Genomic DNA, 16,980 nt, shown 5'->3' with positions numbered 1-16,980 from the left:
CTCAATGTTAATCTGAGAAAAGATTAAAAATGAAAAGCATAGAAACATTTGAAAAAAAGGTGTGTGTGAAACACTTCTCAGGGAAAATAGTAAACCAAACCCTAGAAACGTGAAACTTGGTTACAGATGTAGCTCATGCAGTGTCTATCTTGGAGCCAGAATTAAAAAACAAAATTTACAAAAAAAGTTAGTAAAGTATTTTGTGATTTTTTAGCACTTTTATCCTTTTTAGCAAGAACTAATTGTTGTTTGCAAAAAAATAGTTGCAAATAACGAAAATACAATTTAACTGCCATCTAGTTCTTATAAGCCTGAAACAATGAAATTTTTTCCAATAATTCAGTTCAGTTAGAAACAAATATACATTGTGAGATATGAAATGTATCTAGCAGTGCTACTAGGTTATAACAGGTTAAGATTTTCACTTTTATGGATAGGTAAATATAAAGACATTTATGTAGATGGATAGATGTAGAAAAGGTTTTTTAAATTTGAGTATAGAAATAAATAGATGTAGAGATAGGCATATATATGTCTAAATGTATGTATATATTATATAAACACAAACAAAATAGCAACCACACAAGGTTATATAACAAAATAAATTAAGTAGATGAAATCAGTTCTCAGCAGTAGAAGCTTCATCCTAGGGTCAAAAGACCAAAAAATTACACTAAAACTAAATGAAGGATGTGCATCGTTCTCTATTCTTAATTTTTCCTGTTTAATTTGGTTTCCTGGGAAAAATTTGGAAGAGGGGTGAGGATTTCCTAAGGGGTTTAATTTTACTTGGAAAAATTAAAGTTTTCCAGCATAACACATTGTATACAAAGTCATTGCTTGAAAACTCTTAACTTTGATAAGTACAGGAAGTTGTAAGATTTTAGCATCTCTCTATATCAAGTATTTGCTACTTTTCTTGATAAAATTGTAGTTTTATACATGCAGGACAATGATTAGATTTAATATAGTCAATTTAATATGTGTGTATTCATTCACTCAATAGTGTCACCTGGGCTAAAATGGGCATAAAAAATAATTATTAAAAAAAAAAAATCTGACTGCATAAAAACTAAAAAGAAAAAATATAAGCCCAGAATAAAATTTTATTAAGTATTACTGAGTAACTACTCCATTGAAATAGTTTTATAATTGGTACACACATAAGACAAATCATAAATGTAAAAGCAGAATAGAAGGATCAACAGTCGGGGCCCATTCCTTTCTGACCATTCAAGGAACCCCGCCACTGACCAAGGGTGCCCACCCCCCTAAGAGCTAGGGCACCCTCCCCTCAAACATTGCGAGACTCCCCCCTTCCCAAAAAAAGCAAGAAATACCCCTCAAAACACAACAATCCCCTTAAAATTTCAATGGCGTAGTCTGTGCCATGAACCCCCCACCTTGGTGGGCACCTTTGGTTAAACTACATGCTTGCGATCTGTGTGCGGCACATTTTGATATATGCAGATAATGATTAAAATTTGTTTATTAATGGCGTGATTGTATGGGAATGTGGGGCAAAAGGAAATATTTAAGATAATTTACTGTTTTAAAATGAACAAGTTGGAATTTTTTTCTGAAAATTAAGGTGTATAAAGAAAGAACATATTATATATTTTATGATAAAACTTGCATTGAAACATTGTTTTCTATTTTTGGCAGTAAATTTGTACCTCCGAAAAATGTAGAATTTTTGCAGTTCTTTTTTTGCACGGGGCGAAGTGAAGAGTAAAATATTTCTCTAATGAACTATTTTCTATTCAATTAGGTATGTTTTATCAAACAAATGAGTAATAAACAATGAGTATAGGAAACAAAACAATACACAAATAAGTTAATAAATAAGCAAACATAAGTTGATAAAATAGTCAGGGAATTAGAAAATAAGTGAATGAGGGAAGAAATAAGGGAATTATTAAATGAAGGAATGTAAATAATATAATTAGTAAAGGAATATATAAGTGATTTGATAAAAGATTGAATAAGTAAAAAAATGAAATATTTCACTTTGCCTTATCCACTTCGCCCCGCATGCAAACCATTGATTGACCAACCATACAAAGCATTGAAAATACAAATAAGCTTAATATTAAACAAATAAATACTGTACTTAATAGTAGTAAGAATTGATTAATATTTAAAATGTAAGTTACAAGAACTTGATCATTAAATGATAACAAAAAATTTTTGACTTGCAACAAATTATTAAAGAATGATGGTCAATCCATACAGGTTCAACAAATGGGTGCGCTCAACCATTTTTAATTTTTTAAAAACTAATATCCCTAAAAGCTGCTTATGAAAGATGTGTAAAACCACTTTTATTTTTTTTCTAAACTGGACCTTTGAGTTTTTAGAGGTCATCAAAAGTGATTTTTGTAGTCAAAAATGGAACATTTAGACCTTTGCATTTTGGCCAAAATCTATTTGATTTACATTTATGGCAGTTGATTTTATGCTTTAACATGGCTGTAACTTAATAAATAAGATAATGGCAAGAGGTTAAAGTTCAAGGTCAAATGTAAAAATTTTACTCATTTCACATGGGTGATAACTCGCGTAGGGGACGGAAACACCAAATGAAATATGGCAAAAACTAATCACTGGAACCGTGCTAATAAGAATATGTGACTGTTGCTGTGTCTTTGTGCTCTTTATAGATTACAGCCCCTCAAAAGTCAAAAATGACATTTTTAGACCCCTGTAAACCAAAAGGGAATGGAATTAAAAATAAAATTTCTTGGCCTATTTAGTTTTCCATTCAAGTACTATACATGTCATATATATTGTTTTGTGTTTTGTAAAAAAGATACAGGTCTTTGAAATTCAGCAATTTTGCTAGTTAATTCACACATTAAAACAGAAATAAAAAGTGAAAACTTCATTGCACCTTCTTAAATTACATATATTGTGCCCTATATAATACATTATGCTGAAAAAAACATATTGAAAGTATAAAAATCATTATTTTAACTACATAACTTAGAAATATTTGGACAGGAATGAGTAGCTCATACTTGGTTGACAGCTTAAGTAGTTAATTTATAAACTAGACTGATAATCTACACACACACAAATTTTCAATACATACATACGCTCTGTACATTAACCTATCTAAATTGCTTTAAACATATGCAAAAACATTTTGTATACAAAATTTAAATTTTAAAAAGTGCATTTTTTATTGCTTGTTTGAGTGTAGTTTTGAAAAAATGAACTCTCCTCGCTCGTAGTCCTATAGTTGTAATGGTGACTCATGTATATGGTGTTTTGGAATGCTTTACCAAGGCACCTTCATAATTTGATACTTTGGAACTGGCCCAAGACAATGACAGGGGTTCTAAATTTAGTGATCAACACGACAATAATGAGTATTTTCTTTTGATAGTCTTTTTAGTAACAGACTATTCTTCATACCCTTTGCTAGGGGACAATAATTTTACTGTGATAATATTTAAAAAGAGTGGCGTAAAACAGTGGTTAGATGTTGTATTGGGAATTTTATTTGCAGAGTCAAACCTTTCTTGCAGCATTTTTTCAGCTAGTTTAATATATTTTGAGTGTTCACAAGGATACATGTAATGTTTAGTAGCAAAAATGCAGAAGGTATACATTTCTGTAGGAATTAAAATGTGACTTCTAATAGTTCTTTGCAAGCTAGTCTTAACAGTATCAATTCTTTTTACGGTTTCTTTGATTCCGTTACATTTTCCATTACCATTTGATATTGAATAGAAATGCTTTTCAGCTCTCAAGTATTTCATCTGTTTCGTGATTGCATAAATTAACAAAGTTCTTTTTATTTTTGTTGTGCATTTGAGTAAAGTATTTCAGTATGCCACATAATGTGTCACCACTAGAACTATAGTACTACTGTATAAGTTCCTTTTCTTAAAACTACACTGAAGCAAGAAATGAAAAACGAACTTTTTTCCCCTTTCAACTATGTAAATGTTTTTACATGTGTTTAGGCAAGTTACATAAATTAATGTACAGAGAATATGTTTATATGTACTGAAAATTTGTGTGTGTAGATTATCAGTATAGTCTGTAAATTAACTACTTAAGCTGCCAATCAAGTATGAACTACTCGTTCATGTCCAAATATTTCTAAGTTATCAAATTAAAATGATTATTTTTAAACATACAATATATTTTTTCAGTACAATATATTATAATAGAGCACTATATATGTATATTTAAGAAGGTGCAATATATGAAGTTTACACACTTTTTATTTCTGTTTTAGTGTGTGAATTAACTAGCAAAATTGCAAAATTTCAAAACCTGCATCTTTTCTACAAACCAAATACACAAAACAATATGTATAACATGCATTGTACTTGAATGGAATATTAGTTGGCCAAGAAATTTTATTTTTAATTCTATCCCCTTTTGGTTTACAGGGCTCTAAAAATGTCATTTTTCCAATTTTTGAGGAGCTGTAATCTATAAAGGGTAAAAAACACACAGAAACAGTTACAGTCGACTCCCGCTACAACGCGATTTGACTTACGCGAAATGGCTATAACGCGAATTTTTCACGAGTAACGAATTTTAGAGCTAACGTGAATATTTTGCCCACAACACGAATTTTTTTGGAAGGAAGTATCAGTTTCGTTATTGGCGACTAAATACTGATTTCGTGAATGTTATTGCATCCCTTTCAGCATCACTGACAGCCAAAGTTCCCACACCAAACTAGTCTAGTGCATCAAATAATCACTCAGCATCTTTCATTTATTTATTTTTTCATTTTAAATATGAAAGTTGTTGAAATATAATGGCACCTTAGTGTCACCTTCATCTAAAGTTTGTGAAGATGGGAGGAAAAAGAAAGTTTCTGATTAAAAAAAATAAAAAATGCTAAAATTCTCTATGTTTGAACAACTATTAAAACTTTGACGGTAGCGAGACAATAAGTATGAGTGAATCTTCCATACACACAATAAAAGTCAAAACTAAAAGATATCCGTAAAAGTTCAGAACTTAGTTTCAATATTGAAGCTTTGCAGAGCAGTCTTGCAAAGTAAATATTATGAAAATGGAATCTGCTCTTGTATTGTGGATTAATAAAGAGATCAGAAAGAGGAGATGTTGCCACAAATTGAAACATTATAAAGGCGAAGCAAACGTATTTAAAAACGTATAATTAGATAAGAATAATGATCTGATCATAGCATAAATCATCACTATCTTCATTTTTTAACTCTTAAATATTGTTACTGTATCTACTGTAATATTATAGTTTTTCATTTTAATTTTACGTCTTTTATTCCCAATGGTCATTCATTTTGTTCATCTTAAAGTATTTCATGTTGAATAACAGTTTTTTATTTTTAAATACAGTAAAAGTTCAGTTCTTCATGCAAGAAACTGTAGTGTATAGTTAAGGAATGCTTTAGAGCAGTTTGAGGGGTGTTTATAAGTGCCTAAAAGTATTTGGTATGCTTTAAAAAATTTGTATGCATATATTTTTCCACAAAGCGAGATTTCGACTTGTGCGAGGAGTCTTGGACCGCATCCCTCGCGTAAGTCGGGACTCGACTGTACATATTCTTATTAGCATGGTTCCAGTGATTAGTTTTTGCCGTATTTCATTTTGTGTTTTCGTCCTCTACATGAGTTCTCTTCCTTTGAAATGAGATTTTTACATTTGACCTTGAACTTTAACCTGTTGCCATTATTTTAATTAAGTTACAATGACGTAACTCAGCATGTAAGACTATCATCTTATGCACTTTAACATCAAAATGTAAAATTAACTGCCATAAATGTAATTCAAATAGATTTTGGCCAAAATGCAAAGGCATAAACGTCTTATTTTTGACTACGAAAATCACTTTTGATGACCTCTAAAAAATCGAAGGTCCAGTTTAGAGAAAAAATAAATGGTTTTAAACATCTTTCATATGCAGCTTTTAGGGATATCAGTTTCAAAAAATTAAGAATGGGTCGAGCGCACCCATCCGTTGAACCTGTATGGATTGACCCATGAGTATCAATTTTTAAAAATTGCTTGCATTATTATATTCATTGATTTTCAAAGGTAATTTTTTCTTGACTAGAATAGACATGTGTTGCTACATAGTTAAAATATTGCTAGAAAGATGGCTCTAAAATCAGAAAATATTTTACCATTTTATTTTCCCCCACATTCCCCTATTCTTTTTTCAATACTGTTATATTAATTTAAAGGCCACAAGTTGTCAACCCCTGGTCTGGAGCAAAAGCATGGTATAGCCAACACAGTCTCTAGATCTCAGTTAAGAATTCTTGAAATATTTTGGAGAGAGTAATTCTATTAATTGATTTCTAGAGAGAGAGCTTGATAACAAGCACATCTAACCATTGGCGTCGTCAGCTGAAATTTATTGGGGGGACCATTCTAATTTTGTCATTTTCAAGTTGCATTAAGAAAAATTTGTGTGTGTATATATATATATATATATGTGAGACAAATACTTGACATCATCAAATAGAAATGGGTTTACACTTAATACAATACTTTTAAACGGGTACATCTTGATTTACATATTACACAATAAGTTAAAAAACAATAAATACCAAAAATTAAATTTTTTCTAGCCTGCACATGGGATACGAATTTCCGTGCTATTTTTTTGTGATCAATTTCGTCCAACATGTTTTTGTGAACGTAACATAAAGCAACATGATTCAACCGCTTTTGTGTCATAGTCAACCAAAGATACAATTTCAGCTTTCTCAGCGCACTGAAGCTTCTTTCAGCTTTACACGACGAAGGGCGGCACACCAAGAGTAGTCGCACCAAATTTTCAACATTTTGAAATAGTGGACAATTGAATTAACCGTTCTTAATGAATGAAATCATCAAAAACGAAATCCAGCTTTATTGAATCAGCCGCCTTATGGAATCGAAGCTGTTTAGAACAAAATGTGACTCATATAAGCCGCGACAACTGTATAATTAAATTTTTATATTACATAGTGATAAACCCTGCAGCGCTAAGTTCTTAGTACAAGTTGGATTCGAAAGAGTTTAATTTGATGTTTTTTAATCAAAAAAATTAAAGTACATAATTCACCGTTATGACATTCACGAACCTACGAAAAACAAAACTACAAAAATAAAAGACACAAATAATTAAGCTCTCATGATATCATATTTTAATAATGCAACCTTTTAAAGTATTTTCTTAATTTTTTCAGGTTTTTTGTAACAAATGCACCAAAATTTTGCTTTTTTGTTGAATCCTCAATACACTATATGCATATGAAACCAAAAAACAGCAAAATCATGCCCATGTAAATACATTAATTTCTGATTTCTCGAAGTCAGCAGGGAAAGTGCCCCTCCTGATCCTCTTTAAGTGACAGGCCTGTTTGAGAGGCACACCCCACAGATTGAAAAGTACTGGCCTACAATTAGAACAAACAGCATTTGGTGTATAATTGAATTCTGATCAGCGAACGATGGGAAAGATATAGAGAAATTAACTGCTTTTTTCTGACACAAGACAAGTTTAAAAATGGCTATTTCAATAAAATTTGTTCAATAAAGCAGGATTATTAATGGATAATTTTCTGTTAAGCTTTAATAACTAAAAGGAGTATTATATATTTCATTAAAATTTATAACAGATGAAACATTTAAAAAAAAAAGAGAGAGCTAAAGTTAAACGCATTAGCTACGATAGGTCTCATAATGTCAAAATATTGACTGTAAAGCATACCTGATTAGCAGGCATTCAGGGGCTACTCGATAGGTCACTGTGTTATTTCATAAACTTTCCTTTCCCAAAACATTTTGTCTGACGAGTCTACAAATTTGGAGTAGTTTTTTGTGAAATATTGCATTAAAAAGATATTCTCATTAGATGTAGTGATGTGGGTAATTAGGAATTTTATTCGGAAAATCGAGAAGTAACCCCATGTGAATAGTATAAAATCGGGGAGTCCCTGCATGTATTACACTAAACAGAATGGTACTTACCTATCACGATCTTTTGACTTTTTGAAGATGGTTCTGTGGATGTTGATGATGATTCAGTAGTTAAAAATTGCTCAGGTTCATTTGATGTAGAAGGTTTGCTACATTTTTCTGTTTCAAGCCATCTCTCCATAGCCATAATCGAATATGTAAAAAAAAGTGTTTTTACCAAAATAGGAGCGCTCTTCAGGTCACCTACTCTCAAGGAGACCAAAAGACCACATGAAATTATCTTTATTTTTGTCGGAACGTTTCCCAATAGGGAAGCTCCTTTTATTTCTGTCTTTTTTTTTTCTGGTCATCTTGTGCTTTTTTCGTTGGTGTATTGGAAGTGACATCACAGTATCCATCCTTATGCTGGCTTACGATTTGCTTTTGAAATTGCACGTTAATTTTTAGACTCCTCCTCTTTGTTTTCTGTAATGTAACGCTTTTTTGGTCAAATTTGAAATGCCGCAAACACATTTGAGAAACCGCGCTTCGGTAAGATACTTTGAAGCCACGTGTTGAATAATGTCAAACACATGACACGTCTCTCCTTTCCCTTTCTACCCCAAACTTAACCTTTGACCAGCTAAGTGGTCTTCTAAAATTTTGTGAATCCTTTGGCCAGGATGTTGTTGCCAGCTGCAAAAAACCCGCCAAAGAAGTTTGGTGTCTCATTTTGTTTGGGTAACATCAGGGTCGCTATAAATTGAATCGAATCAGAGAAACAAACACTGCAAAACTCAACAGAAACCTGAAACCGCCGAGAAACGAGATAAGAAAGAAAGGGGCAGAAATTTAGATCCCCGTCTGACTTCTGTTGACTTATTAGCACTAGGGAGAAGGTGTTCACTTTCCGTTCACTATACACATCACCTAATTTGTTTTTTTTTAGTTCATTTTTTTCGATGTTCATTTCGTTTTATTTGATATGAATTAAACACGGTAAATTATGTATTATGCAACTGTTTAAATTCTTCAAAGCAAAAATAATTTCCCCAAAATAATGAGTTTCATCTTGACGATTATCGAGGGGGTCCGATTATCAAATATTGAGGGGGGTCCGGTCCTCAAATATTGGGGGTGGGGGCGGGGTCCGAACCTCTTGGACCCTCCCGGCCGCGACGCCCATGCATCTAACAAAATGAGCTCCCTTCAAATACTTCATACGCTGTTTTAATGAATTTTTAAACGCACTACCATTGACCAAACCTGTTCTTGACAATCTCTTCCAAGTCATGTGCTTTAAAATGACTACATTTGCAACATTAATATTTAAGATAAAAAAATAAGATTTCAAATTGCATTTGCATGAAACTTATGTCTGATTCATCTTTTCATGCAAAACTGATTTTTTTTTTGTGAATATTATTGTATTTAGGTAGGTACATTATAACTTTTTTTTCAGGTACAGTATAATCAACTTATCTTCAACAGTACTGTTAGCCGCAGTGCAGGCCGGAGTAACATAGATGCTGTATTTTTATGGTATGATTTTAAAAAGCTTTATTAGTTTAGAGTAAGATTTTGACAGAGCTCCAGCTTTCTGTGTTTGTAAAAGTTTCCTCCTTGCTTCACTTTCTCAGCCCTCTAAGCCTCAAAGCTATCTTATAAATCTGGAGAGATTCTGGTTTTTGGTATATTTTCAGTTAGTTTCCTTATTCCACCTTTGATCTTTATTCATCGCATTTTCCACCATAAACTTATATTTGGGAAACATGCAAATACAGAAATGCATGCTTGTCAAGAATTGTACACTCTGTTAGAGATTTCAAGTCTTTTGCATCCTGAAAATATTTCCATCATTTGGAAAAATTATTTTGTTCATTTTTTTTTTAACTTATAGATTTTTTGTATGTTTATATAATTGTAGTTGGCCGTTCATACCATGGAAGATTAATGAAAAAATGGTTTGACAAGCAGGCTCTCGAGTTTAATGAAACTTAATATGTATAGGTGGCTTGAAAAGTGGGCAAGTGCCTCTCACTTCCAAAAGTAAAGGAACCTTGCCTCCTCACTTTTCTGAAAACTTCACTTTTCTCTTTAAAAATTAATGATCGATTACAAATTGGATTTTTTCCTCTCAGTGAAATGATTCATTTCTCGAAATAAAAACTAAAATTTCTAAATAAAGACTTTTCTTCATGTTATTTCTTTAAGAATAGAACTTTAAATTAGAAGGGGGAGTCTACGATAACCATGCATTAAATTCTGTATAAATATATTCTACATATTTTAGATGTCATTTAATCAGTAGTGTAAAAATCCAACAATTTAGCCCAACTTTATGGGCGAAAAAAAGCTTTAAGGTACCCCCCCCCCCCCCCACTTTTTGGTGCTCCAGCTGCTTTTGTTGACATGTTTGACTCTATGTATTTAAGAAAGCATATGAAATATATTTTTTTTCAATCTCAAACCATTTATGTTTTACCGTTTGTTAAAATTCTTAGGATTTCCTAGTTTTCAAGATTTAAACCTCAGTGATCTCAAATTCATCTATTGGGTAAAAGCTGGTGTTTCTGGAAGTTTCATGTAATGTAGTTTCCAAAAATTCAGGAGAAATGTTGTACATGTGATAGACAACATAATAAAGCATTACAAAAGTATCTAGAACTAAATTTTACTAAATGGGGAGGGGGGGGGGGCTGAGAGAAGGAAACTAGAAAATTTTTAATGTAACTTTGCCAGGGAAAGGTAAAGCACAGTATCTGCAGAAATGAGTTTTTATGATAGTGGGAGAGACAAGCTTTGGATTCCCCCACTAAGAATAGTGAACTGTTGGAATTTGGCATTTTTTCGTGCTTTATTTTCAGAGGAATCCAAATAAGCATACTTGTACAGTAAAACTAAAGTACAATAGATGTCAAAAAAAAAAAAAAAAAAGAAACTTTTGTAGATACTACACATTACCTTTCCACTTTCTTTTCTATGGCAGAATGCTGCTACAATTAGTACTTAAAAGGTATAACTGATTAAGTATTTAAGAACTGATGTTTTGTAGTTTTCAATGTGCTTTTTCATGTTATATTGAACATTTTGATTTTAGTGCCTCAGAACTGGAGCATTCTTGTATTCCAAATGCTGAATTTGAAATAGTGAAAGGAAGTATTGTTGTTCGAGCAATTAAAACTATTCGTAGACGTGAAAAGGTAAGTAGTATGGTAATTTTTTTAAAAAATGCTTTAAGTTTTTACATTACAAAAAATCACCAATATTGCTATTAAATAAACACAATAAAGAGAAATTTTTTGCTCGGACTGCGAACACAACACTGAGAGTTGCAGATGTTCGGGAAAAATAATCATATTTGTCATCTGAATAATATTAATTGTTAAATACAGTTAAAATTCATTGCCAAGTGTTTTAAAATCTCCAAATCTGACAAGAAACCATTTTCACTGAAATGATCACAAATCAGTAACAAAAAAGGGGAGGAGATGACATTTCATCCAATCACTGCCATTCAACACATTAGAAAAGAAAACAAGATGTCAATAGGAAGTTTTCAGGTTCTTGAGTTTACTTTTATTTCGTCGAATAACATTTCACATCATCTGTGAATAACATCTTGCTGCACGTGAAGTACTTTGAAATTTTTTTTTTAAGTTCAAAAACAGTAAGCAATGCAAAACAGTGTCCTGCACACTTTCACAACCAATCAATTAGAAATGTCACCACAATATTATGAAGCAGTAACTTGGTGACTGCAATCAGGAAAACACGAATCAAGAGCAGTGGTTCTAGTGTTATTTTTGCATTCTGTGATTCAGTGTTGGTTATATAATTTTTTGTTAATTATTAATTTGTTTAGACTCAATTTTATTTTCCTTGTCACTGACACTTGTGAATACTTGATTTGACTTGATTCTCTTAACGCCTAGTGGCGCATGAGGCTGCTAGATGTGGCATACCATCCTGACCGGTTTAATGCTGCCTCCCTGGCACTCCACCAGCTTGGCCAACCAATGGCATTTCTTTCTTGTATGGCCATCTGACGCCAAGTTAGTTTTGAACGCCCGCACTTCCTCTTGCCGTCATTCTTGTTGGGTTTGTTGCTTGCATTCTGAGAACATGTCCTATCCATGACCATCTGTGCTTTTTTACCAGTGTGGGTATCAGCTTGCAATTTTTACGTTTGTATAGGTCTGTATTCAATATTTTATTTGCCCAATATATGTTTCATATTTTTCTCAGGCTTTTAATTTGAAAGGCATCAAGCTCTTTTTCTTGCTGTCTAGTTAGCTTCCATGTATTGCTGCCATAAAGTAGGACTGCTCTAACTGTTGAATTGAAAATTTGCATTTTGAGTTTTGTGTGTATGTTGTTAGATCTCCATATTTTATGCAGAGATTTGAAGGTACATCGAGCTTTTTTAATTATTTATATATCAATATTTGTACCTCCTTCAGATGAAACATATGCACCAAGGTAAATAAAATTGTCAACTTCATCTATTTCCTTTCCATTTATGCAAATTTTTTCATTTTTGTTACTTTTGATATTCATCATCTTCGTCTTGGCTTCATTTATTTTCAATCCTACTTTTCTTGCATTTTCTTCCAGCTTACTTGCTTTTGACTTCATAGTTTTAAGGTTTGATGACAATAGTACGAAGTCATCTGCATAGTCTAAATCTTCAAGATGGTCATGAAAAGTCCATCTTATTCCAGCTTTATATTGTTTCAAGGTTTGTGTCTCATTGTCCAGTCAATTACTATATTGACTAACAGTCCTGGCAGCATGCATCCCTGTCTTACTCCAGTTTTTGTTTCAAACTTTTTTGTACTATTTCCATTAAGTAAAACACTGCCCTTGCTTTCTTGGTATAAGTTTTCAATGATATTAACTATTTTTGCGGCAGTCCGTAGATCTTCAAAATTTTCCACACTCTCTATTTATGCCGTCAAAAGCTTTAACAAAATCAATAAAGTTAAGGTATAATGTTTAGTTGAATTCAATGCTTTGCTCTATTATATTTCGAAGTATGAAGATGTGATTTATTGTACTTCTCTATCGGCTCTAAAGCCTGCCTGTTCGATTCTCAACCTGCCTTTAATACTTTCCTTCATTCTGTTCATTGAGTAAAATTAATTTTATTTTAAGCAAGGCCAAATTACAAAAGTGCAGAAATATTGTCATCAGAGAAATGTGTAAAAATTAAAAAACATGAACACAGCTGAAAATACATCTTAGTATTATTCGCTTTAAAATAAATCAAATAAAAATAGATAAACTAAATTTACAAAAACTAAAAATAAATTTAAAAAACTAGTAAAAAAATTCTTAGTGCTTTACGTGCGGGTGGGTGTACCCTTTTGCATATGAACCTGCCAGCGCCCATGGGCCAGATTCAGAATTTTTATGCAGACAAAGACAAAAAATATCTAACTGTTTTTATTTTCTTCAAATTATTGATAACTTGTCCCATTTTCTTTAAAACTACGTGAGCAGTAATTTAAAACAAGTAATAATTTCTGTGTAACAATGGAAAGACATTTTTTGATTAAAAAAAAACTAATCTTGTAACAATAAATTAGAAAATAGTTTTTAAGGGGAGGGAAGGAGGGGGGAGGCATAATAGGAAAATAATCTCATCAATCTGATTGATTTGCTCATCAGATCTCAACTTTGAAACTTGTAGTTTTAAAAATGTAATTTTAGACTATCTTTGGTGACGTTAAGGGAAAAAAATGGTACTGGGCACTTAATGGAAAATTGCAAAAATTGAAGCCTTGAAACGACTTTTTGTGATAACCTTTATAACTGGAGAAAAAAGGGAACGGGTAAAAAACATGCAACCTTTTTTTTTCTTCTTTTTCTTGGAAGAGGAAGTTCTGAAGGAAGTAAAACAATACTGCTGTAGAAAACAATATCGTCTGCGACCTACCGAGGACGATGAATACTTCCTAACACTGCTCTGGAGAAAAAAGGAAAACGGACAGGCCCTTGGAGTAATGTCTTGCGTTAGTGATCAGCCGGCTTCATGCCTATCTTTCTTGAAGGAAAAGTTGAAAAAATGAGGATACACATTTCAGGGGAAAAATACAACAAAGTAAATTTAAAAAAATATTTTCTGAACACCCCTCTCCTTCCCCTCCCGCACAACATACATACCTTTTTTTTTTATTTCAAGCACACACACAAACAAAAAAAGGGGGGAAAACAAATTAAAAGTTATAAATTATTGTCTGAAAAAAGTGAGGGGGGCCCGGGTCCCCTCTGGCCCCTCCCATGAGCCGCCATTTCTGATAACGATGGGGACTTGTGCATTAGTTTTTTGCGCAAAAGTAAAACCGGTTTGATTGACCATTATTTGACCATCTGTGCCAAATGTTGCATCCATTCCAAACAAAACTATTTAATTGTTAATAGCAGCTCCTATGAAAAGAAATAATACAGAGCGAAAGCAATCTTTTTTGTGGTCTGATTTTTTTTATTTTATTTAAATGTGTAATGAAACTTGAATTTGTGTTTCATTATGATTTAATTTTGTCTTTAATCTTTAGACATATTATATTTTCAATCAACCCTATATGTTGTCTCTCTGTGCTTTGTATGCTGTCTTGCTGTGCCCCATGTGTGGAGCACACTGAGACAAAATATTAAGTTTCCCTTTTTTATATTATCCCAAAAACTTGAAATAGTTATGATTTTTTTTCTCAAAAGTTTGTATACCTAAGCTGCATTACAAATTCACCTTAAAAAATCTTAGTATCCAATATTCTTGATTTTTATAATTTTTGTCTCACTGTGCTCACCCTTCCCTATTTATGTCTGTGAGCAAAAAAAAAAATTTTTTTTTTCAATAATTAATGTATAGATTTATACATATTATAACAAGTTGCTAAGAAAACAAAGCTAGGAATTTTTTTGTTTGTTACTTAATATTAAATTCAAATTTGAAAAACTGTTATAGAAGAAAATTTTTTGACATGATTTTCATACTAACATATATTCTCCTTAGATCAGTGACACAATAAAAAGGAAAGTTTTGAAAAAAATAGATCACATACAGGAGTGTTTATTCACTATGATTTGACTTTTATTTTTTTATAAATAATTATTTTAAGCATAGGAGTTTTGTACTTGTTAATGGTAATGGAAAGACAGAAACGGAAGTCAAAAAGTTCTAAGTAATGAAACTTGATACATTTAAATTTACTATCATTTATTCACTTACTAAAGCATTCCGAAATTTAAATCTATAATAATAAAGTCTAATGCCTAAGCCATCTGTTACAAGTTCTGGATTCTTTAATTTCTCAATTTGATCAGAGTCAATAAAACATTATCTTCATCATTATCTTAAAAATCATTCCCACATTATCAGGTTCTCTCACCCAAGATATTTTTATTCCTTCATCCTGTATATGAAGTACTTGCCATCATAGTTCTTTGTTAATTTCTTTACTTTTCATTCAACTAACGAAAATCGTCCAACTGCTAATGCATCCTTTGGCACAGTCTCATCATTTGGTGTACTTAATTCAGCTGTAGTTTCATCTTTAGCATCTTTCATAACAGTTTGTCTGTTTGTTTTTTTTTTAAGTGAAATCCCCTTCACTTCTTGGTAAAAAGTACTCATTCAATAACATAATTTGTTACAGGTTTCAGATAGTGCATATTATGTGTGCATCAAGAAGGGGATAGATTTACTCCTTTCTGAAAGAGAATAATTGATCTGTAAGATATTACTCTACACTTTAATTGTTCCACCAATGCTATCAAGAGCCTTCTTCCCATGACTTGTGGCAAAGAAGCTCCAAGCAGTGTTGATATTGTATTTTTCCAACATAACATATTTCTGCTTGAATTATTGGCTAACAGCATCATCACAAAAGAAAGATATTATTTCCAATCGGGAAAAGAAACTAACCAGTCACAGATTAATAAAAGCAAAAACTGACACCTCTCTGTGATCCATTTTGTCACTTATAATTAATTGCTCATCCTGTTCCTTTTTCATTTAAATGCAAAACATAAGCTGTAAAAATTGTGACCTGTTGTTGATGCCAATGAGCAGCCTGGATTTCAATCTGCATTTCAATTGCAAAGTCTTCTGAAAAATCTACTTGCACAACCAGATGTGTTTCTTGCTTTTTCTTTTTTTTCTTCGAAAAACCCGTGTTGTTAGCCTGTAATGTATACCTTGAATGTAACCTTGAATAATGTAACCTTGAACATTTCCAAAATTTTCCTTAAGATCGATGCTTTCTTTTATTAAACCTTTTAATTCTTTTTTTAAAACAGTTTTTGATTTTCTGTGTCCCATTGCTCCTAATTTTAACATGGTTAAAATTTTGTTTGTGGATATTTAGATGTATCATATCAAAATGATTTTTATACTTGGCAATTTTTAAGCATAGTTTTTATTATTCTCTTGAAATAAAAATCATGAAACATCTTAAACAGAATATTATCAGAATAAAAGATTTTTTAATAAAAGCACATATAATATTTGCATGAATTATTTTATATGTTTTGAATTTGACTACTATCTTGAAACTAGTTTGTTTTCCTCTAGGATTCAAAAATTTCAACCTTGATCAGCTTATGCACTATATGACCAAAAGTATTGGGACACTTTCGAAAAGAATTATTATAGAAATTGGGCTCATTAGATTGCTAATAAACTTTTTAAATTTTAAAGATATTAAGGTGGAATTTTTTAATGAGTTGTAGGATACATCTGAGTTATGGATTATACACATTCTAAATTGCTATCTTTTGCGCATGCGCATGGAAAAATTGATTGCTTTAAACGTTCATATTTCATAAAATTTTCAGTATTTTAACTTCAAATTTTAATACTTTGTTTCTCTAATACGCAGTCAAATATTCTGAAAGTTTAGTAACGTTTGATGAAAAACTCTGTGATATGAGCCAAAAACCTTTAAAAAAATTTTGCATTTTTGAAAGAAATGCCTATATCTCCATGGGTATTAGAAATACTTTCACGAAAATATAAAAATAAATTTTTGATAGAATTTTAACTTATTTTTGAAATTTATAGCTTATTC

General features: G+C 31.6%; 1 protein-coding gene across 2 annotated transcripts in view; it reads left to right on the top strand.

The window, feature by feature from the left end:
* LOC129218066 (uncharacterized) overlaps window positions 1-16,980 on the top strand; it is a 186,552-nt gene that overhangs the window by 123,741 nt on the left and 45,831 nt on the right. For both annotated transcript variants that reach the window (XM_054852255.1, XM_054852254.1), the window contains 2 exons: window positions 9,369-9,448; window positions 11,007-11,109. In XM_054852255.1, coding sequence (XP_054708230.1) covers window positions 9,369-9,448; window positions 11,007-11,109 — 183 coding nt within the window. The remainder of the gene's footprint in view (window positions 1-9,368; window positions 9,449-11,006; window positions 11,110-16,980) is intronic.

This window comes from Uloborus diversus, chromosome 3 (assembly GCF_026930045.1).
Source record: "Uloborus diversus isolate 005 chromosome 3, Udiv.v.3.1, whole genome shotgun sequence".
Lineage (NCBI taxonomy): Eukaryota > Metazoa > Arthropoda > Arachnida > Araneae > Uloboridae > Uloborus > Uloborus diversus.
This window is presented reverse-complemented; position numbering and strand designations above follow the sequence as displayed.